This window comes from Maniola hyperantus, chromosome 9 (assembly GCF_902806685.2).
Source record: "Maniola hyperantus chromosome 9, iAphHyp1.2, whole genome shotgun sequence".
In the NCBI taxonomy this organism is placed as follows: Eukaryota; Metazoa; Arthropoda; class Insecta; order Lepidoptera; family Nymphalidae; genus Maniola; species Maniola hyperantus.
In genome coordinates, this window is record NC_048544.1 from 7,234,497 (window position 1) to 7,258,035 (window position 23,539).

A 23,539-nucleotide genomic window follows, 5' to 3' on the forward strand; every position below is an offset into this window, starting at 1 on the left:
TAACAAATTACGTTTCGTAGCGTAATTTAATATTTATTAAATGCATTCTTTTAGGACTCATTTGTAGTGATGTGTGTACATACTTTATCGATAAAATCAAGTTTATCGTTTTAATAATATTTGCATACTTTTGTAGATTTCCAAAATGTCCTGAAATTAGAAATGCCACACATTTCTAAATAATCAGGGCCATAAAACGAAAAAACTGGGAGCCAAAGAAATATTCTCGAAATATGTTCAAAACATTTAGAAAATCCTGTTAACTATATTTTTGGTTTAAAATAAAGAAATTAGAATTAGATGCAGTACCAGTACATTTGAAGGATATCCTAAATAATTAGGTAGGTACTATCAACCAGTATGGACTAAGCACTTTCAAATTGTATGTAGGTAGCCGGTAGGTGTCTACTACTAGATAAGTAGCACATTGCAATTTTCTTGATTTGACCATAGTTAAACAAAAATAGACCAACTATTAATTTGCAGTTTTGAGGAAGTAAATTATTTCTTATGCTTTACAGTTTTTTTTTTTTAATTTTGTTAAAAATGCAAAAATCCCTATGACGATCATAGGGATTTTTGCATGTTTAAAAGCATGACAAATAAAATTTTATTTCAGGTTATAAAGAAACTAAATCACGTCAGAGCTGGCTAATAGTGAAACCAAAACGAGTCGAACTTTATGTACCTTAGAAGCCTTGGGTCTGCTGATTGTGAATAGATACTAGGCTACCCAGGCTGGCTGCCAGGTAGGTATAAACTTTGTAACAACTAATCACTAATCCAACTCCTCAATGTCATGTTGCAAGAGTAGGTAAGTAGTTAGGTAAAGACTGTTATTGAGGATAATTTTTTATTCAATTATAAACTTTTAGACGTTCTTACTTTTGAATCGTCAAATGCATCTATTTTTGGTCAGTAATAAGAAAAATAGAACTTACCAGGGCCACTGTAGTTCATCGTGAGTCTTATAGCTTTTTAATTTTATTACTTGTTTTTTTTAACAGATTGTAAAGAGAGTCGCAAGACCGTGGCGTGTGGAAATCCTATCCTAGAGAGTATCGAGCAGCTATAATATGCCAGCTGATCTCAACTTAGATCTGATTTGTTTCACGTATAAAGACGATCCTAAAACAAGTCACATTTCTTATCTACCTACATTTGAAGCGGTGGGAAGTAGAACCAACAAACTGTTTGCCTATCTTCTTTCTACTCAATAAATTGATTTAAATTAATTAAAATGTGTTTCCTTTTATACTAAGTACTAGCTGATGCCCGCGACTTCGTCTGCGAGGATTAGTACCTTTTCTTTGTTACTTCTCCGTCCTTTCAAATATATCTATGCCAAAAATCAAGTCGATTGGTTGTTTAGTTAGGGCGTGAAGGAAGGACAAACACACTTTCGCATTTATAAATAAAAAATATTCGAAGAGATTTACTGTTTTTTAATGAATGTGTTCCGTCATCTGAACATAGAGAATTAATTTAGCTGTAATATCGATATCCTTAAAAAATTCGTCGTCCCAACCGTAGATGGGTGCACACAGTGACAAGTTGACGCACGCACACTTGAATGAATTGACAATCATTTGGAGCTTAGTATCCATCGTAATCATTCATCTAAAGAGACACCATTACATAGACCAAGAGCTAACTTCTGCAACTTGCTAGTGAACACTGGACACGTCAAAAGAACCTTGTTGGAATTTGTAACATGGATGAAAAAAGAAAATACCTATATTTTTTTATTTGCTTTATTAAACTTAAGATATATTACAGAGTCACGTTGTACATAAAATTAGCTCTAAAAATTATATACCTATGTAACTACAACACTTACAAATGCATTAGACTTTAGCCTATCAGCCTTTCACACAGTTAATCCTAGAGATAGTAGCATATTATAGCTATTTGATAATATTTATTTTAAGTTCTTATAGCTTGAACTTTTTTAACATATTATAATAACAGTAATTCATTGAAAAAACTATTTTTTACCCTCTTTGTTAAGGAGTTACCATTGTTGTTTTAAGAGACGGCGAACAGATGGCTTTTTAAGGTTATTACAGTTACAGTCTACAAAAAGTACAAAGTGCACAAGGTTATTTTTAAAAATCACTATAATTTTACATTATTTATGGCTTTATTACGTATCTCGATTGCAATCATAGCAATCATTAATTCAGTATCATATACCTATTGGCCGACCTTGATGCATTGTCTATGGTTTTACAGCCTACAGGTTCACCAACTTAAAAAGATAACAAGCCATAATTAAATATTTGCGTTTGGACTTAATGACCTTCTTTAATAATATACAGTACCGATTTGTTTACCTTCCCATGTTTACAACGTTTGCTTATTTTTTGTATTAGTTTGTTGCATTTTTGGGATTCATTTCGGTGACATTCTGCAAGCGAATGGTGATATCCTGGCGGAACATATTGGGCAGGGTAAAATCGTCGATGTTGGTTGCGGTGCTGGAAGGTCTGTCGAAAGGATAGCCCATGCTGCGCCTGTCCGGGTATAGCTTATCCTTCAAACCGCAGAAGCTGGATGCTTCAACGCAGCTCAATGTGGAGCCATCTGGATTATTTACCTAATAACGGGAAAGAAATTATCGAGGGTGGTAAGATCAAGTTATGATGATAAATCATAAATTGAAGTGATTGGAGAGTATTAAGTGAAAGTGAAAAATGGTGGTGATAATAAAATATATTTCTATTAGCTTTATTACAATTTTATTATTTGTTACACATTTAAAATATAATTAGTATATATCCTGTATCAAAACCAATAACCATGTGAGTTTATAAACAAGAAGTGACATTTAGTTGCAGCTCTAAAAACATAAAATAATCACTCTCTCAGCTTTAATTTTTTGTTTGGAATTAGCAGAGGAATGGCTATGACTATATGAAATATAATAAAGTCGAAGACAACTAAAACCCATGCGTTAAAAGTCTATGTCGACCCTAGCTTCTTTCGCTTGCACAAGATATTTTCCACCGAGCAATAAATATCACGGCATGCGTGAATAAAGAGCGACGCTTTATAAATGTACTGATATGTAAGGAGAGGCATGGTTATCTACCTATACTTGTTTAATTGCAAACGCTTTTAACGAAATAAAAAGTAATTTGTGAACTTACGCTGTCAAGATCGTAGTTGGAGAGCATGACGAAGAGATCGTACTGTGTACCAGGCTCCGTGCCCTTCGGTACCAGCATGTGCTGCGGCCAACCACAGCCGCAGTAGTTGAAGCTGGTCAGGTCAGTCTGGCGCGGGTCATTGCCCTGCTGTGACAGGTCGCGGAATGTCTGCTCGAATGGGATGGTCACGGATGACTGCGTCGATTGACGGACGATAGTGTTTTGGCCGGCGTTTACTGTCATATAAAATTGAAACTGTAAGTCTACTTACAATCGTCATTGCCTATATTTTGTACGGAAGTATAACATGATACCTATATGTGGTTTACTAATTAGGCCAACTAAGATGAAAAGCTCTACACTAGAAGTGATATTATAATTTTATAGAGAACTTTATTCACCCTTCCACCAAATAAGACAGAACACCACAGCCAGTAACTGCCTCTATGCTAGATAGCAATGTTTAGTGACAATAATTGACCAAAATATTTACATTTTCTGCGCATGTGTTGGTGAGCAATAAAATGTAAAAATAATTACGTGGAATGACGAATTTGTCCATTTCAATGAACATCTTGCGCTGATCGGATAGCACCCAGGGTAGGTTGCGTTCATCGAACTTGGGCGCCAAGAATATGCGCACGGTCGTGCGCCGAGCGTCGCCGGTATTGTTCACATCAATACTGAAAAATAACATACTTAAATGAAAAGCGACACAGAAAACAAACTTCTCTTCAGTTTTTAAGTATTCGACTAGGTCCGGAATGCTTAGCTCAAACGACTCGCGCACATCAATATTTCCATACTTTGGGATATTGATGGAAGTGAAAACGCCAAAACTAATAATTTAAATCTGTAAGTGTGTATGTCTGTTACACTTTCACTAAATGAATTTAGAAGAAATTTGCTACAGATATACCTAGCTTGCATTTTGGAGACGGAAGTAGGTTAATTTTTCTACCCGTAAATCAAAGAGTTAAGATATCAGGAGAGGTTTTTAACAATTGAAATCCACACAAAATATAGTTATTTATATCGTACATGCACAACTGCACTTTCAGCTCAAAACAAAAATTAGCTGAAGGTAGAGCATGGATAATAATTATTAATCATCGTTAACGTTTAAGTGAAGTAACGCGGTTAACGTTTAAGTTTGGTGTTACTTACACATATTGGTATGGACGATGGTTGAGGTGGGTGAAACGAGCATAGACGGGACCCCTGTTGGAGAAGTCAAGACCACGCGAAAGGTCCACATCACTCTGCATCCAGAACGTGTTGAGAATATTCTGGTCACCTGTGCTGCTTTCAACTCGCACGGACGTTATTTGGACCCCTGGATTTTCCAACTAAAATAATAATAATTAGGCTTTCTTAGTAATTGTTGTGTCTGAAGAGTCAAATTTAAATGTACGTAAAAAAAGTTTAAAGGGTAACGTTAATCATAAGGGTTTGAGATACCTCAGATCGCGTGTATGGTCGTACGTGAGTAGACTCCTTGAACCTCTGGAAGAGGTCATCAATGAAGGCATGCCAGCGGTAGAAGAAAGGATCGCGCATCGTTGTTGCTTCGTCAGCCATAACACTGAAGCTTTCCTGTGACAAACAAATACATATTACTTTTTTTCTAATAAATAAATACTAAATAATATACATTTAATATATTTTGGTGATGATAATTTGATAATTTTAATTCTATTCTTATTGTATATCAAATTTCAACCTTTTATTGGGGCTAATTCTGAGCACAACCTAATTTTAGAGTATTCGCATGCTCTTCTTACTAATGTAATATGAAAAGGACAGACACAGTTTGACAGTTTTAAATTTAATTTTTAGATCGTAAAACCCGTGATTTTAGCACGCACTCGCGAACCTACTGTTTAAATTTGTATTGTGCACTAAAATTTAGAGTCTTTAAGTGTGAAAGTCATGTTTCGTTCCTTTTTTAGCATTAGTTAAAAGAAAAGAATGCAGATACTCTAAATTTAGTTTAGAGAGAGACTAGAGAATCGGGGCCTGTGTATCTTTAATCCTTATAATTTTATTATAAGTATATTAAGCTTTAAGCACATATGACATATCATCAATTAATTTACATAAAACCTGTAAAAAAGAAATCAGAACTCACGAGGTAGCGATGATTAGGATCATGCATATATGCAGCGAAGCTGTGTCCATTGTTATGCAATGCACCATATAATTGTGGATTGGGAGACAAGATGCTAGATTCTATTATGTTTCCCAGTGTATCAATGTCTAAGGGTTGCGTTGTTCCATCGGCCTGAAAAAATTAAAAACACAACAAGTTATAACTAATTTTTCATTAATTTTAAAACACTATAATTGAGTAGGTTACTAGTATTGAAATGATAATTTAATTGTTACTTGTCTTGGAGTTCTCTTTTGTAATTATTAAATCACTTACTCTTTGCACCATTCCAGTGGCAATAGCTTCTTCAACGTTCCTTCTCCACCGTTGCATATCAGCGACAGTAATATTGAGACCATCAACGGGCCGGTTGAGGTCTTGCCAGCGCATGTTTGCTTGCCGTGGAGGCCATCCGCGCGATGTTGTTAGACTGTCTAGTTTCGGGAAATAGCCTTCAACGATTGGTTCATTCCAATTACTGAATTTCTTGACTCTAGGTAAAGAGTTGTTGAGACGTTCGCTGTTATATCTGTAAAGAAAAACAAATAAATACACGTTAAAAGATAAAATGAAAATACTATAGAGAGTTTACAAGTTGGCACCATAAAAATTTATTAATTAAACAAAGAAGTTTTTACAGGTAACGTTACATAAATATCAAGATAACGCTTTATGCTTTAGGTCAGATTGCTACTAGCCCAAGCCCAAAATCTGGCTAAACATAATTAATTATTCGTAAAATGGTTAATATGTTACACGAAACGAATTACCTGGCAATAATTTGTTGGTGCATGTAGAAAAATAATTCTCCTCGTCGGTCTTTCTCAACAATTCGACGTTGTCTAGCGGAGAAGGGATAAACCAGATGCCAGTGCCAATGGTGAAGATTAACGCCAATATCTTCCCGGAAATAAGCTAATCTGTGCTCAATATCCAAGTCCGTTGCAGTGTAATCTCTCGGAATGATGATAGGAATACGCTATAACAAACATTTATGATGATTTACTTAACAAATTGGTTTGTTATTATGTATTTTATGTATTAGTTCTCGTAAGTAAGTATGTTTAAGTGTACCTATGTTTGATCAATAAATAAAATAATAATAACTATAAAGCGAAAGCGAATCATAAGCGTGGCCGATGGACACCGAACGCTCGCTTGCCCTCGCTATTGTAAAATCAGCGAATCGGTAGGGGAGACCGAGGATGTTTGTGAGAAGGTTGTTAAGAAGTAGACCGTAGACCATCTCGACCTATCGCACACCTAGTTACTTAGTTTAAAATAGTAGGTAAACAATGAATCCGCTAACCGTAACCAAAAGCTTAATTTGCTATATCCGCTGAAAAAGATCTGTTTCAGAAGATTATAGCAAATTATTTTTAGTTCATTGTATACCTACTATTTTAAACTAATTATGGATTTCCGCAAAATAACGCTTTTAGTACTAGTTGGTATGTTTTATGCTATAGAAACCCCCATAGCAAAATACTATACTCTATACCTATAGCATATAATTTGATAATTGCTAAGCTATTAGCATACGTAAATAAAATAATATTTAAAAAAAATTATATCAAATACAAATATATCAAATGGTTTATTGTTATTTGCTACAAAATCCGGGGATACCTAACTACAGATACTATTTTTTTTAAACTTGCCGCTTTCACTCTCAACTTTCATTGGCTTTCAGTATACTCAGTAGACTGTAGTGTAAAGGCTTCTTCTTCTTCTCTTAATATATGGCTTTTTTCAGTGCCATGTCAGCACAATGCACTTTGCCAGTCTCAAGTAGCTTGAAGGAGACACAGAGGAGATTGGCAGTGTAAAGGCTACACCTCCATGTACAGCCTGACAGATGTGAAACATTATGATAGCGACGATTGTAATGCATATTGTATTCGTATTACCAACTTCATGTTTTTGTGCTCTGTGGTCTTGTAAAATTGCTATATAGTCTGTAATTGCGTTTCATTACATGCACTTTGCACAAGAATTAAAACTGAATTTTAAAGATGAATAAATATGATTTTGTTAAAAAAAACATTTAAATTTTAAAGAAAAGTAATAAAAATAAAAATGTTAAATTAATATTATTCAATGTAAAAGATATTTTTCTAAATAACAATTGAACAATCTACGAAAAACCTATGCGAAAAATGAATACTTACGAAACGTATCTTCATGCGAAAAGTCACGTAGGCCCTCAAAATTATTCGCGCGTGTTGTTTACATATTATAAAAATATAACCTGCGACGATACGTATACATTTAAATGAATGAATTAATAGTATTCATAACAATGTGTCAGTAAAAATGGAGGATTTAGAACTGAATCCTAACGTAATTGTGGTTCGAGCTAAGCCAGAAGGTCAAAGGAAAACTTTTAAACCTAATATTCGTTCAATAAATAAAATTCCCGACGATTTGCTGAATGATCCTCTAATTAACAGAGCGTGTGAAGCATTACCACAGAATTACAATTTCGAAATACATAAAACGATATGGAGGATAAGATCTTTAAAATCGAAACGAGTGGCTCTTCAATTGCCAGAAGGTTGGGTTTGTTTACATCCATAGTTCTTAGTTTATTGTTTATCCTTAAGAGCTCGACTTCATAGTCGTTCGTGTACCTAGGCAAAACGAATGCTTTTTACCCGACTGCATTAAAGCCCAAAGGAGGGTTATGTGTTTGTTAACGTAATAAGTATGTGTCAAGGTTCTCAGATGTTCAAACTTATTTAAAAGATTGGTTTTTTTCAGGTTTGACGATGTTCGCAACTACATTGTGTGATATTATTGAGACATTTACTGAAGCAGATACTGTGATAATGGGCGACGTTACTTATGGAGCTTGCTGCATAGATGACTTCACTGCAGTTGCACTTGGGGTTGATTTGCTGGTGCACTACGGGCACTCCTGCCTTATTCCCATAGATCAAACAAGTAGTATAAAGGTGCTGTATATATTTGTAGATATTAAAATTGACCCGTCACACTTCTTAGACACAATTAAGCTAAATTTCCCCAAGAGAACACATCTGGCTATAGTTAGTACAATTCAGTTTGTAACAACTTTGCATTCTGTGGCAAAAGTTCTTCGTACTGAAGAATATACTGTTACAGTTCCACAGTCAAAGCCTTTGTCGCCAGGGGAGATACTTGGCTGCACTGCACCTAAACTATCGTCTGATGCTATAGTCTACCTAGGTGATGGAAGATTTCATTTAGAAGCTATAATGATTGCAAATCCAAATATTCCTGCCTATAAATATGATCCATATGAGAAGAAGTTTACATCGGAACAATATGAACATGAGCTAATGCAAAATAATAGAAAGAAACAAATTAAAATGACAGAGAATGCCCAAACGTTTGGATTAATTCTTGGTACATTAGGAAGACAAGGAAGTACTAAAGTTTTAGCAAATCTAGAGAAGCAAATAGAGAACTCTGAAAAGAAATATTTAAAAATATTGCTGTCGGAAATATTTCCCAGCAAATTAGCACTATTTAACTTGGACGCTTTTGTCCAAGTTGCATGTCCTAGACTTTCGATTGACTGGGGCACTGCATTCTATAAACCTTTGCTCACACCATATGAGTTCTCAGTGTCTCTTGGGAATAGTAAATGGTTGAAAGAGGATGGCACATATCCTATGGATTTCTATTCAAATGACAGCTTAGGGCCTTGGACACCTAATTATAAGCCTGTCTTCTGTTCAGGAACAGACCAAAAATGTGAAAACTGTTGTGGTGGTAAGGAAAAAGAGAAATGACTTACAGGACCTCCTTGTGCTGACACAGCTGCAGTCTCTCTTGCTTGACCAAATACTTGAGAGTCCATAAATTTAGATGGGAAGGTCTCTGCAAAGTTCTGGATGGGTACATTTTTTGTGTCATTTCTGAAACAAAAATGATGATTTAATGAAAAATACAGTGTTTGTATAATAATTATTTTAAGCACTTTTTTACCAAACTAACCTGTGCATAAGTGCAACAGAATAACTGTAGTTAAACAATTGTGGGTTAAGATTCACACGAGCAAACACACATGTTGATAGGAAGTCTTGAAGTTCATTCTCCGGTACAGCTGTAAAAAATAACTTGTTGTTTAGAAAATCCCTTTATTGTAAATTGTAATGATACAATTTTATTTATTACATAGTTATTTAGACAATTAAATAATATCGGAAATTGGTGTACGTATAAAATTAGTTTTTTTGTCATTCCATAACCACTGATAATTGAAGCCAAAACCAGGGTTAGGTAAGTTAAGTCTTCTCACTGTTGTCTCAAATTTGCACACTTTTATACAAAGCAAGCGATTTTATTTGGATAACAAAACTGACACTGAACTAAAACTTTCTCACTAACAATAAATTGATATTTTACATTTTAAACAATTAAGATGAATTCACATTAAACTATCAAACAACTTTACAAAACGAAATACGAATCCATGCACAAAGGGCACCTAGGACACAAAACAGTAATTGATAGGCATGTGCACAGTATAACATGAATCCACCTTTATTTTTATACTAAGGCATGGCAAAAACTACATGTTTATATAATACACTTTACATAAAAGTTCATCAATGACTTCATCTGCCATTTCTTGGTGTGCAGGGATCAGTGTTGAGAAATCGGCATCATGTGGTAATTGCCGCGCTAGAGTGAATTGGGGCAACGACGGCAACTCCTTCAATGGAATAATTTCATTCGCCATATCTCCAAATCTATTGTTGATTTCAATGCCATTGTTCATGTAGTCTTCACCCTAGGATTTAAGTTAGGTATATATTAATTACTACATAATTACAATTTAAAATCTTCTGAACTGATTTTGATGAAACTTGAATAGACCATAATATTGGCTAAGTATATTATTATTTTGTAAGCGTCAAAAAAATATCAATCAATCAGTCAATCAGCGTGTTCGCGTCCTTTGCTAGATATAGGCTTTCCCTAAAGCGCGCCGACACAAGTATAGTCCTCCGCTTTCCTCATCCACCCACTTGCGCCCCGCCAATACCACCACCGCCAAGCCATCTTCATATAATTTACTTTGTGGCTACCTTTTTATGTCCAAGTAACTGGTGGTCGTCCCATGGTCTATTTGCCAGTATGCAGTCTCCATTCAAAACACTTACATAATATCTATCTAATAAAATAAAAGCTTGAATGTTTAAGGCTTAAAATTAAAATAGAACTTTGAAATTTAACTCACCAGGTATTGTTCAGTGACTTGGAAAAGTGAATTGTTGTCGCCCTTAGGTGAAACCATAGGTTCGCCTGGGCGATCAAACAGCAATTTGAGACTGTTCTCCACATTAGCCATTGTGAAATCTCCTACGAATCTTATACCAACTTTTTTCCTAAAACGTAATAGGTAACCCCTATTTCTACTTCACAGTGGTGAAGTGAATACTTGTATACCTACTTCACAATGACTGTGAAGTGGGAATGAGATTACTCATGACCAAGATATTATATACTGGTTTCCTACAAATAGTTACGAGTGCAACATTGTATGTTTCAGAGCACAAAACCACAAAACGAAATGATAAGATTGCTATGAGAAATTTGTTTTATTTTCACACTTCCTAATAGTTCAAGGATGTGGTTACTATGATAAATATTTTTTAATTATTACATAGGTAGGTTAGATTTATTTGGAAGTTTTAGAAATATTTGATACAACAACTCTATATAGTTCATTTCATTGCAAGTAAACCAGACCTCCTTTACTTCCCACTCGTTTTCCTTAGCTTACTTAAAAGATAAATCGCAGAAACCTCGAAAAAACCCATAAGCGATTTGCACGTCGCTTTAAACCTGGAGTTAAATTTTTCTCTTGTATCATGATTTAATTGTTAGTTCACAGTAACAAGGTTGTATGAGCTGCGTATAGTGCACCTGTTTTCAGCATGAAGTTAGTTGTTTGCCTTGTAAGTAAAATAAGGAAAACTAAAGTAGATATACCTACATGACAACACCAAATGTTATATCATTTACAAACATTTATAAATAAGCACAAATAATATTTGTTATATATTTTCCTGGGCTTGACAAATGTTAGGTACTTAGTTAATATTTAAGTTTTATTGTAATATTTTCATTAAAAAATATATGTATATTTAAGCCAAAATAAGCTCATTTTTAGGGTTCCGTACCTCAAAAGGAAAAACGGAACCCATATAGGATCACTTTGTTGTCTGTCTGTCAAGAAACCTACAGGGTACTCCCGTTGACCTAGAATGGCAGGCAGGTAGATCTTATAGCTGACATTTAGGGAAAAATCTGAAAACCGTGAATTTGTGGTTACATCACACAAAAAAAATTAAATTGTGGTCATGAACTAATAAATTAGTATTTTCAATTTTCTAAGTAAGATAACTATATCAAGTGGGGTATCATATTAAAGGTCTTCACCTGAGTATTCTAAAACAGATTTTTATTTATTTTTATATTTCATAATTTTTGAATTATCCTGCAAAATGTTGAAAAAATACGACTGTAGTACGGAACCCTCATTGCGCGAGCCTGACTCGCACTTCACCAGTTTTATATTATTTTATTTACAAAGTAACCTTAGTTTTGCTAAAAAGGAACTTGACTTCAATAGCTGTAGATTATCTATAAAATACTGTTCAATTATTATATTATTAAAAATCATAAAAAATATCATTTATCATCTCATATATTTAATTAATTCATATTTGGTAAAATTAAATTTCAACACCTAATAAATTTTCCTAATAATAACTACTTAAATATTTCATAAAATTGGCTAATCAGAACATGAATGAGCTAAGTTTATTATCACTACACTATTTTTCTGTAAGGAAACTACATGCAACATGAAGGAATTTCTCAGGTTTCTGACTGTGTACCCAATGGCCTGCTCCTTCAATAAATTGTACTTCAGCTAGTGGAAAGTATTCTTGAATTTCAGCCAGATCATTTTTTCTAAAAATAAGAAGTGTTCATTAGTTTTTATCAGTCATAATCCATACTAATATTATAAATGCCAAAGTGTGTCTGTCTTTCTGTCTGCTAGCTTTTCACGGCCCATCTGTTCAACCAATTTTAATGAAATTTGGTACAGAAATAGCTTGCATCCCAGGAAAGGACATAGGCTACTTTTTATCCCGAAAAATCAAAGAGCTCCCACAAGATTTTTAAAAACATAAATCCACGCGAACATATTCGCGGGTATCACTTAGTCACTTATAAAATGGATTTTTTAGAACACTTAGCGACTGATGTAAGGTTGGGATTGAAATAATTTAAAAAAAAATAATGTTATTTCATACCCAATATAATCAGACAATGAACCTCCTATGAAGAGTGTTGGCCCACTGTACTGAAGACCTTTCAAACTTGATGGAAAACTTGCAATATTTTGCTGGAAATTATCCTTCAGTGCCTGTATATTTACTCTCCATGAGTAAGACCCAGTATTGGTTTGTATCAAGTTAGTAATAAGGAAATTCCTTAGGTTTACGTCAGGAGTAACCGCTTTTAATTGTTCATCAGCTAGCTTTCTCGCTTTCGACATGGCAATGCCTGATCTGATAGAGACAGCTGCCATTGCATCAAAGATATTCACCATTGAAAATATTTGTGGGCTTGTCTTCACTGGTGATATGTCTACAACAATCAGGCTTGATACCAGATCCGACTAGAACAGAAACAAATCTTTTTATCATCAACATCATCCATAAAACAGTGCTATCTGACTGTTTGTTTAGATATATTTTAATTGCTTACTTATTAATAAGGGAAGATAATAATTGAATCAAAGATATAATAAGGTAAAGGGTTGAAATTCTAACTAGAATAGGTACAATACCTACTGTTTTAATATGATGTGACAAAACTGTTACATATCTCTGTTTTAATAAATCATTTATAATTAAAATACTTGCCTACTTATTTAATTTTATATTCAATACATAGTAGTAGGTACCTACTTAATTAAATATATTGTAAAAAGAAACAGTTTTAGTAAAATATGAGAACTATGTACAACTTACACAGAGCAATGACAAAACCATGGCAGTGCGACCACCCATACTATGCCCTAGAAGAGAGATTTTAGATATCTCTAGTTTCTTTAGCAGTTTCATCACATCGTGGGCCATATGTAGATACGTGTGCTGAGGAGAATGCTTACTGTCGCCATGGTTACGAGCATCTATGCTAATCACTTTCCTCCCGGTTGATTTATGTATAGCTTTGCTCATACTGTTCCAGTTATTCTTTGATCCCAATAATCCATGTAATATTACTACAGGAGGTTGTGCAGAAATCTCATCATCAGTACTTTCATAAGAAGAATACGCTAAGTCCACAGTTTCTGCATAGCTGGAAGTTGTGCTCACGTATTGTGGAAACGAAATTGATAGTATTTTTGGGCATATTTGACAAATACTTGTTGTATAGAGCTTTTTAAGTAGCATAATTTTGTTTTCAAAATAAAGTTTTGTAGGTTATAATTTTGACATTTCGAATCATTTCGAATGACTACCACCGACGGGACCAGAAATAAAAGGCTACTAATCAGTAATCACAGACTAATAACCACAGATCACTATATACTAGTCTCACGAATCTATACTTATGATCATAGATTATCTACTATATTACTTATGAAGTTATGATACCTACTAATCTCTACCAATTTCGTGACTAGCGTAGCGTAGATAGAATAATAAAGGTAGATTGAAGTACTGTGTAACCGCGTATGAGAATGCGATATCATGACGTAACGATGAATAACACGACAATTTACCATTGTTTAGTAGTCAATATTTTTATTAACCGATCAACAATTTTTGTATTAAACGTTTTTTATGTGAAATCCATCCATCCATCCATCAGCCTGTTTGCGTCCACTGCTGGACATAGGCCTTTCCAAGAGCGCGCCACCAAACACGGTCCTCCGCCTTCCTCATCCAACCGCTCCCCACCACCTTCTTCAGGTCATCGGTCCAGCGGGCGGGGGGTCGTCCTACACTGCGCTTACCGGTACGCGGTCTCCACTCCAGAACACGTCTGCCCCATCGGCCATCGGTTCTGCGACAGACATGGCCTGCCCATTGCCACTTCAGCGCGCTAATCCTTTGAGCTATGTCGGTCGCTTTTGTTCTTCTGCGAATTTCCTCGTTCCGGATTTTATCCCTGAGAGTGATACCCAACATAGCTCGCTCCATAGCACGCTGAGCGACTTTTAGTTTGTGGACGAGGCCAACTGTCAGTGTCCACGTTTCCGCTCCATACGTCATCATTACAATTATGTGAAAACAAGTAAATAACTAATGAGAAATACAATTACGCCACGAATTCTCATGGTTTGTTTTGCAACTAAAGTTGCATTCCTTGGATGTATTCTTGAAAAAAACCGCTTACACGATAAGGGACAAAAAATAGGTTAGCTGCGTCTCTGTTTATCACATTAGTAACTTTATCTGTGCTCTCTTTTTAGTGTGAATGAAATAGCAAACGTTCCTGTATCTAACTTTATTACTCTATCTACGGTGATTAGTCTAGACTCTAAGCTTTCGGGTCTGTTGACGTCGTAGTAGGTACCTACATGGTGAGTACATGCAAGTCATAGAGGATGTCACAATCATTCATCCAAGATGCAAGTCATGTTCTTTGGGTCTGTCAGTTTCAAATAAATGTCAAGTCTCAACTGTCATACTGCGAAAGAAGAAGAAGAAGGGACTGAAAAAGCGCTGTTTTGAATATCAGTATGGCAGCTCCAAACTTAGTACGACCCGAATAACCTAATTTGATACCTACTTTAGAAATGACCGCGCATTTCCAGTCTCTTCGTTAGCCAGTGGTTAGCCAGAAGCTCAGCCATCTTGCACATGACGTCTATGACTTGTCTATGGCTAAGGAGTAAGGCGCGAGACGGGTAACATTGGTATAGTAGCGGGGTTTTTAGGATGCCTCTAGATTTTTATTGCCCAAATGTGGAAATAATAATATTATGATTTAGAAAACTTCAAGAATTAAAGGGGGGTATCACTCCATCCCGCCGCACCACTGGCTACTAGGTTTTGATTTTTTTTTTCAGTTTTACCACTTAGCCCATAGACAGTTTATTAAAACTACCTACTCTTAAATTAAGTACAAAACATTTATTTTTCACTTGCGGGAAATGCGGTCCTCGCATATATCTGGATTGTTAAAGTGGTCTTATTACTACACTACCTGGTGAGCTTTCAAGTGTAAAGTTTCAACTTGCGAAGAGGCATACCGCATACCTCTACGCAAGTTAAAACAAGGCAATAAGGCAATAGCGAAACCAGGAAACGAAGAAGACTAATTAGTTATTAAGGTAGGTATGCGCACAGGCTATATCTGTATGTAGGTATGGCACATGCATCGCGATTTTTCTCAAAACGTAGGACTGCGGGGTAGAGGCGGATTAAATGTAGAGAGCGCCCTAACGGCTAACAGCTAAAATTTTACTAACTAATTTCAAAAGAACGAGGAATCGTCTTTTTGCATAGCATTGGTTGTTGGTGATTATACTATTTATATGTAAACGAGAGAAGAACATAATGTCATGAGTCATGACACTTTGCTATATTAAAGAAGAGGCTATTTCGGTCACTCGGTTACATAAGATAATGATACTTAGTATAGGGTCAGGAAGGTCAGGTAATGGAACTCTATATGATGACGCGCCCTGGGCTGGCGGGGGAAGGAAGGAATGAAAATCCGAAAGGGGAAAGGGGAATATTAGTATAACCGTACTATTATATTATTCTGTGGTATAACTAATATTAGTTTGCAATGTTTATCATAATTTTTTTTGACTACCAACAAAATAATTACATGCATCCACGGAACCCTCAGCGAGTTGCGACTCGCACTTGACCGTTTTTTTTTTTTATTTTAACAGAATAGAACCGAAAAAATGCATACAGTTCAAACACATAACCCTCCTTTGGGCTTCGCCGCAGTCGGGTAATAACAGATAAACTTCTTTAAATTTAATGTCACATTTTATTTATTTTGTATCAAAAATTATAACTTTTACTACTAGTTACCTAATTACAATAAATCAAGTAGTTAAAAATTCTTTTACTAGTCTGAGAAATTCAACAGGACTTTCGGCGTGCACATTGTGACCAACACCTTTCACATATTTAAGGTTGGCATTAGGAAATATTTTTTTAATACCCGTGAGATCGCTAGGCCTGGAAAATAATAATAAATAGGTAAATATTAAACCAATGGAGCGTATTTAGACCATCGAAAATGAAATACCTGTAACACCTACCTAATTATTAAAAAACGCAACATATCGCGACCTCTGTAGGTACCTACTATAGGAACTACAGAAGTACAGAGTGGATAAGCTTTATTCATGTGACAAAAACTTACGGAATATAATTAGATTGATCACCCCCAATAAACAAAGTTGGCCCCATATACTGTTTCTCAGTCATCTCGTTGGGAAAACTTGCAATGTCAGTAAAATGTTGTTTCAGCACATCTATGTTACACAGCCAACCAATTGACTTGTCTTGCTTCACGCCTATGTTCATTAGAATAAATCCAGTGGAATCAGCATCCATTATGCCTGAAGCGACTAACTTCTCTTTAGCGACAGATCTAGCGTTGACGACATTGGTAATGTTTCTGAAATCAACTGTTTTCATCGCATCTATAAGTTTTGGGAAGAAGTTGTTAAGAATGCGCGCGGTTGACACTGGGGATATGTCGACCACTAATAACTTTGATATCTTAGAGGGCTGAAATTTGAACAAAAGGAATTATTAGAACGCTTAACGGGTTGCGAAGCTGAAATGGCAATGGGTATATCGGTTTATCGAACACCTAGTTCGAAAAACCGATAGACGTTGGGTTCCCAAGGTGCTAGAATGGCGACATCGCACAGGAAAGCCCAGCATTGGAAGAACCCTCTCCTCCCCCCACTAGGTGGACAGGCAACATCAAAGTAGACTGTACAGGGAACCTCTGGATTCAGGCGGCGCAATACCATAACGTGTGGAAGTCCCTATAAGAGACCTACATAATATTATGTCCAGTTGTGGATGTCTAACGGTTGATAATGATGATGATGATGAACTATTTGAACAACTAATTGCTAGTTAGATCATTATTTTTATGTATAAAAAACTTATTAACTTATTAGTAATTTTGTAATAGGGAAGTCGGTATTGGTGTTAGTATTAGCAGAGAATTAGGTACTTTCTGCATGTGGAAATTTTCTTGTAGGTAACTAATAAATAATATAACTTATAGTCTTCCATAAAGTACCTACTCATACCTAAATCTTGTTTTATAATAATGTCACTGTCCAGTGATTTATTGCAAAATTACCTACTAAAGTGAAATTTACTTGGTAGATGCATCTGACGATTCAAAAATACTTGTAAAAGTTTAATTCAATAAAAATATACTTTTTACTTATTTAAATACCTATTTATTTATTTATTTTATTTAAAAGCTAAAGTAGGTAAAAAACAGCGCCCGACCTCAGACAGTGCTAAAACCATGCCAGTTCTGCCTCCCATACTGTGGCCAATAATTGCAGCCTGTTCTATGGATAGTCGAGTTATTAGACTAGACACGTCAGAAGCAAGATCTGGGTAAGTGTGGCTGTTGGCATGAGGACTTTCCCCGTGATTCCTCACGTCCACGGCAATTACAGTCTTTTGAGTTGCGGCATTGATTTTCTTGGACATACTTTCCCAGTTTTTCTTAGACCCCAGTAGGCCATGGATAACGATGACAGGCTCCGCACTGCTCTCTAGTGTTCCATGAATTTTATGTGCTAAATCAACAGCACTTCGTACATTGTTTTTTTTTATTTTAAGACATGACACTAGATTCAATTTTTTTTCTAGACATTTCATATCTAATCAATTAATCAAATATAAAAATATTCATGCCGAAATATTTTGTAAATATTACGTGTTTATTATCAAATTATTTTGTGAAGTTATGATATGATATTATTCTGTAAGCAAAAACAAAGAACCTAGGTACTCAGTCCGTAAAAAATGACCCCTCACGCGCCGTTTTTAACTTTTTGTGTCAAAGTACAATTTTAGTCCTTAAAAGTGAACCGTACTTTTGACATGACAGTTGACCCATAGAGTTAAAATGGCGCGTGAGGAGTTATTTTTTACGCATTATATACTCAACCACAGTCCACAACATTTTAAAGATAATTGACAACAATTCAGCCGCGCTGAAGCATTGTTGAACGTCTTTTTACTTTTAATTTTTACGTTGACATATCCCCACCCAAGGCCCCACCGCATAGCCCTTAAAATACTGACTTCTTACGTGCGTGATATTGCGGACGGGTGCGGACCAGCCCGCTCTGACGCATCATGGTGGTTCCCATGGGAAGAGTATCTAGTCCGTAGTAGCGCAGACACGCCTTCGTCGTCGTCCGAGCCGTGTCAGCAAGGCAGCCTGCGACTGGCCTGAGGGGTTATACAAAGATACTAGTGTTTCATTATAACCTCCCTGGGCCACCAGCCTGCTCAAGAGCGCTGCTCTTCACCGAGTGGAGACTGAGTCACCTGACGACCCTGGCAGTGGTGAACACCGACCGGCGAGAACTACTTAGTGCACGTTCGGGGCATCCCGAACATTATGTGCGCGGTGCCTGGCTGTCCGTAGTCGTCGGCCGTGCGTAGCTTACCTACCTATATCCGCTCAATCACGCACCGTGGGAAGCCAGTAGAGGCTAGATAACTAATAACTATGTAGAATAAAACTATTACTGTGAATAAAGCTTTATTTATTTGTCCTTAAGAATGCCATGGCGATTTCTAAAAAAGTTTTAGGGTCTTCCACGTGCAAATGATGTCCGACTTGCGGTATAAAAGACACGACAGCGCGGGGAAACATTTCACGGATTCCGGACAAATCGTCAGGGCTGAAAAAGAGTCAATGGAGTTCTATTTATAATAATTTTTGGCCAATATATATATTTTTATTTTTAGTATATTTTGAACCTGATGTTGTGCAGGAGTACCTTAATCTCTATCTCTCTCTTATTTATATATAAAAAACAAAAATGTTTCTACGATGTGCCTCAAACCGGTTACATTAGAATGGCAATAATGCGAAGATGGTTTTAGACCAATAAAAATGCATTAGGCAGTTTTTTTAGCGTAGGTACGTAATAGCACGCCGGGTATCTGCTAGTGTTGACATAAACCGCAAGGACAGAGTTAAGAAATCTAAAATAATAATAATATGACAGACTATCTGCCGATTTTATAAATTTATTTAAAAGTACGAGTATTTCGGAAAATAAAACGATGAGGTAATTTAGGCACTTTGATAATTAATTTTTAACTTAAAAGTTTATATTCATATTTATTTAAACGTTAATAGGCTTGACCAGAAAAATAAGTGCGATCTATTGGAATGCGCTATCGGCTATCGGTACGCATCGGAACATTTTCGCGTAAATAAGTTACGAAACAATTTACCTAGGTACTTACTTTCCGATTGATTCTCAGGGTTTTTTTGATCTACTAGAAGAATATAAGTAACATTATTTGCCTTATCTACAACCTAAACCTCATAGTAATATTATATTTACGGTGAGACTAATTTTTAAAATATAAAATTATGTTATGTATTTGTGAATGCTTACGGAAGATATTCTGATAGCTGCCCGCCGATGAATAACGTAGGGCCGTAAAACGTTTTTTTCCTCAAGATTTCTGGAAACGATGCTATGTATTTAAAATGTTTTATCAAAACGTCTATATTGCATGCCCATCCGACTTTATGATCTGATTTTATTTTTATATTCGATAATATTGCCTTTAGTAGAAGATCATCTTTTATACATTTTTTTAGCTGTTTTGTAGCTTCTGTTTTTGCATCACTTATTTTTTTGGATTTTGTGAAATCTATTTCCTTCATAGCCACGAGGACTTCTGGTAAGAAATCTGTTAAATGTCGAGCGGCCGATATTGGCGAAATGTCCACGACCAAGAGACCGGCTATTTTGTTGGGCTATAAAGAAAACAAATCTTAAGAAAATAAGAAATTATAGAACAGAGTTACACAAAGTAGTTTATTATAAAGAATAAGAAAAAGAAGTATTTGAAAGGTTTAAAGGTATACTTACTGCTGTAAGAGAGACACCCATTACAGCTTTGCCGCCCATGCTGTGTCCGACAAGGCTAGCTCGCTTTATAGACAATTTATCTAGCAGTTTCAGGATATCAGCCACAAGGTCTTCGTACTTGTGTGAGTTAACGTGTGGACTATCACCATGATTTCTTAAGTCAATAGATACTACTGCTTTCTTCATAACATTTACCATTGTCTTGCCGATACTGTCCCAATGCTTTTTGGACCCTAGAAAACCATGGACTAATAATATTGTGGGCTCTTCGGGATATGTAGCAGGTTCTCCATAAATTTTATATGACAAGTTAACTGCAGTCTTAGTTGGATTTTCTGGAATCACTTTGAAGTTTGCTTTATATCGGATATTGCTAGTAAATATGGGTTCAATTTTAATCAAAAGTGCATATTTGTTTAATTTTGAGGTTATCATGTTGTGACAAAATAAATGACATTTAAATTAAATTAAATACCACCTTGGATGTAGGAATCATGGATGTAACAAATAATAATTCTTGGTCTTCCTATATGGTAAGGACATCTATGGAGGCATTTTCTCGTCGCATGACTAAAAGTTTAAGCTGGTAGGTATAGCTGGTATGGGATTGTGCACTAAGTAAGTAATAATATGAAGCAAAATCTTCCCCCGGAAGATTATTGGTGACGTAATTTAGAATATTGCCTACTAAGTAAATGTGGTAAACTTTTTTCTTGCTGGTTCTTCTCAGTAGGAAAGGCATTCCGAACCAGTGATGGATGTATTTGACGATTCAAAAGTAGGTACCAACTTGTAAATGTTTATTGGATTAAAAAATTATTCTATTGTATTCTATTCCAGTCCGTGCCGTTGCGTTGCGTTCCATTCTATTATATTCTATTCCAACAAGCGTACCACCCTACACCCTACACCTACTTAACCGACAGCAAATTGCACTAGCTAGCTATCATCCTGTTGTCATGGCGGTTGCCTATGCAGCAAACATTGGAAAGGTTCTCAAGGCGTACCTAGGAGTTCGCCCGAAGCAGTCAGTTAGTTACCGTAATCGAAAGCGGCCTGGAGTACCTAATAGTCCGTTATTTTGTAGAGTCTAAACTCTAGTCTAGATACTGTTTTTCTAATGGGTAGGTGCTAATACTATTCGTCGCTAAGTTCTAACACCACGTATCTAATTTTTGGCGCTTTTAACATTTTGAAGCCATTGCTAGAGAATCGAGAGCCGCATTCTTTCGGCCAGCTAGAATCTTAAAGAAATTAAAAATCAACTGCACGGTATCCGTAACCTTACGAGCACTTACCAACTCAATGGCCCGATTGCTCAGCACTAACTTTTAATATTACTCTCTCTATGAATCAATCAATCAATCATCATCAATCAATACTTATAATAAAACTGTAACAGGTCAAATTCTGTACATTGAAGATATTTTGAAAATTTTTTTTCGAGGGCACTCTATAATCGAAACAACCCAAAACTGTAATTTTTTTCATTTTTGTCTGTCTGTCTGTCTGTCTGTATCACGGCCGCGCATCACGCTGAAACTACTGAATGGATTCCAATGAAAATTGGTACGATTTGAGGTCATACTATGAGGAAGAATATAGGATACTTTTTATCCCGAAATTCAGCATGGTTCCCGTAGGAGAGGGGACGAAAGTTAAAATGTATACTGAGTTGTAATTCATTAACGCGTAGTCCGATTTCATTCATTCTTTTTTTGTTAGAAAGGGGATATTTTAAAGATTGTTCCGTAAATATTTCAAGGTCATCGGTTTTTAACCGACTGTCAAAAAGGAGGTGGTTCTTTTTTCTACATCGATTTTTTCGAGGTTTCTGGACCGATTTGCAAAATTTTTTTTTAAATCAACAAAAAAAGTTTACGTCGTGGTCACATAAAAAATTCTGGATTCAACTCCTTAATCCTGATGCTGCAGGGTTACTGCCCGCCTGGGTTATCAAGATTCAGGAAGTGTTCATAGTGAATTCATATTGTAGGTACCAAGCAACGACAACAATCCCGAAAAATCAAAGAGTTCCCGCGGGATTTTAAAAAACGTAAATCCACGCGGACGAAGTCGCAGGAATCAGCTAGTTTCTAAACTATGTACCTATGTAAACTCTGTCTCGGTATGCGATTTGGCGTCCCCGTAAGCATACCGAGGATATTTCTTAGTAAATCAATGAGAAAAAAATCAATAACAACCTAAACCTCTGGAAACAGCAATTTTTGTTGCTCTCCTGTAAAGTTGCTAAGTTACTTAAGTTGTTAAATAATAATGACTTGGTGTTAGAACTCAAACAACGTAATAATTCATATACGAGCAGTGGGCTATTTAATATTATTATTCTGTGTAGTTTCGACGGATCTCCGATACCTATTTTCGATCTCATACATATTAATTTCTCCATAGTCATCTATGTTTCAATATCCAGTATGAGTTTCATATTATTATGTACCTGCGTATGCTTAGTAGGCAAGTGTTTAAATTTTAAATAAACAACTGCCTCGGAGGTTGTTTCGACGCCGAAGCAAGACGCTCAATCTTGAAACTTGTAGTGTGTGGTGCGTACGTCAACATTCAAGACAGGTAAATCGAGTATTCAAAATATATTCTTTAAAAATTACCGCATAAAAGTGACAGTGATTTAAAATTTGTGTTAAATTATAAAAGTGAGATTATAATATTAGAGTGCGTCTATAAAGTGCGTCTTAAAATAAAAATGTTACGTCTCAGCTAACTCTATCTTAGGAATTTATTTATACGATTTCCAATAAGTATAAGAGATTTTAAATTCAGCACCTATTTTTCTTGGTACAGCAGGCTTACAGTAAAACTTCGTTTATCGTATCGTTATTTGAAATAATAACTACGGCTAAATTTATATTAGATGCCCATGAAACAGTTAAAAATATTCATAAATTTCAGTTTACAGATAAAAAATCATCGCTAGCGAAAATTTTGCTAGTCAAATAAGTAGGTAGGTACTTGCCGGTGTATAATATATGGCTAAAAAAGTGACTAGAAAATTAATAATATTAAGTTTGCCAGTAGGTACCTACTGTACATTTC

At 35.6% G+C, this 23,539-nt stretch overlaps 5 protein-coding genes across 6 annotated transcripts in view; 2 read left to right on the forward strand and 3 right to left on the reverse strand.

The window, feature by feature from the left end:
• Positions 1-23,539, forward strand: part of LOC117984992 (very long chain fatty acid elongase AAEL008004-like) — a 49,135-nt gene that overhangs the window by 149 nt on the left and 25,447 nt on the right. Inside the window, exons 2-3 of one of the 2 annotated variants that reach the window (XM_069501057.1) lie at positions 137-341; positions 620-749. The gene's annotated coding sequence lies outside the window, so the exon portion shown is untranslated. Of the gene's footprint in view, positions 1-136; positions 342-619; positions 750-23,005; positions 23,057-23,539 lie in introns of those variants that run through there. The other variant, XM_034971673.2, reaches the window with a different exon arrangement.
• On the reverse strand, positions 1,746-10,785 carry LOC117984964 (phenoloxidase 1-like). Its single transcript, XM_034971640.2, has 12 exons — positions 10,538-10,785; positions 9,892-10,087; positions 9,289-9,397; positions 9,089-9,209; positions 6,075-6,283; positions 5,581-5,833; positions 5,284-5,436; positions 4,614-4,748; positions 4,320-4,501; positions 3,693-3,835; positions 3,153-3,388; positions 1,746-2,599 (listed from the first exon to the last, which is right to left on the reverse strand). The coding sequence occupies exons 1-12, from the start codon at positions 10,646-10,648 to the stop codon at positions 2,372-2,374; spliced, it is 2,076 nt and encodes a 691-aa protein (XP_034827531.1). The 5' UTR covers positions 10,649-10,785; the 3' UTR covers positions 1,746-2,371.
• Dph1 (diphthamide biosynthesis 1) lies at positions 7,272-9,505 on the forward strand. The gene is made up of 2 exons (XM_034971662.2): positions 7,272-7,861; positions 8,068-9,505. Exons 1-2 carry the CDS (start codon positions 7,621-7,623, stop codon positions 9,081-9,083), a joined length of 1,257 nt encoding a protein of 418 aa, XP_034827553.1. The 5' UTR covers positions 7,272-7,620; the 3' UTR covers positions 9,084-9,505.
• On the reverse strand, positions 11,993-13,870 carry LOC117984988 (sn-1-specific diacylglycerol lipase ABHD11-like). The gene is made up of 3 exons (XM_034971669.2): positions 13,350-13,870; positions 12,627-12,994; positions 11,993-12,279 (listed from the first exon to the last, which is right to left on the reverse strand). Exons 1-3 carry the CDS (start codon positions 13,773-13,775, stop codon positions 12,141-12,143), a joined length of 933 nt encoding a protein of 310 aa, XP_034827560.1. The 5' UTR covers positions 13,776-13,870; the 3' UTR covers positions 11,993-12,140.
• On the reverse strand, positions 16,356-20,920 carry LOC117984972 (uncharacterized). Its single transcript, XM_069500599.1, has 5 exons — positions 20,468-20,920; positions 19,985-20,352; positions 17,838-18,150; positions 16,720-17,090; positions 16,356-16,532 (listed from the first exon to the last, which is right to left on the reverse strand). The coding sequence occupies exons 1-5, from the start codon at positions 20,900-20,902 to the stop codon at positions 16,397-16,399; spliced, it is 1,623 nt and encodes a 540-aa protein (XP_069356700.1). The 5' UTR covers positions 20,903-20,920; the 3' UTR covers positions 16,356-16,396.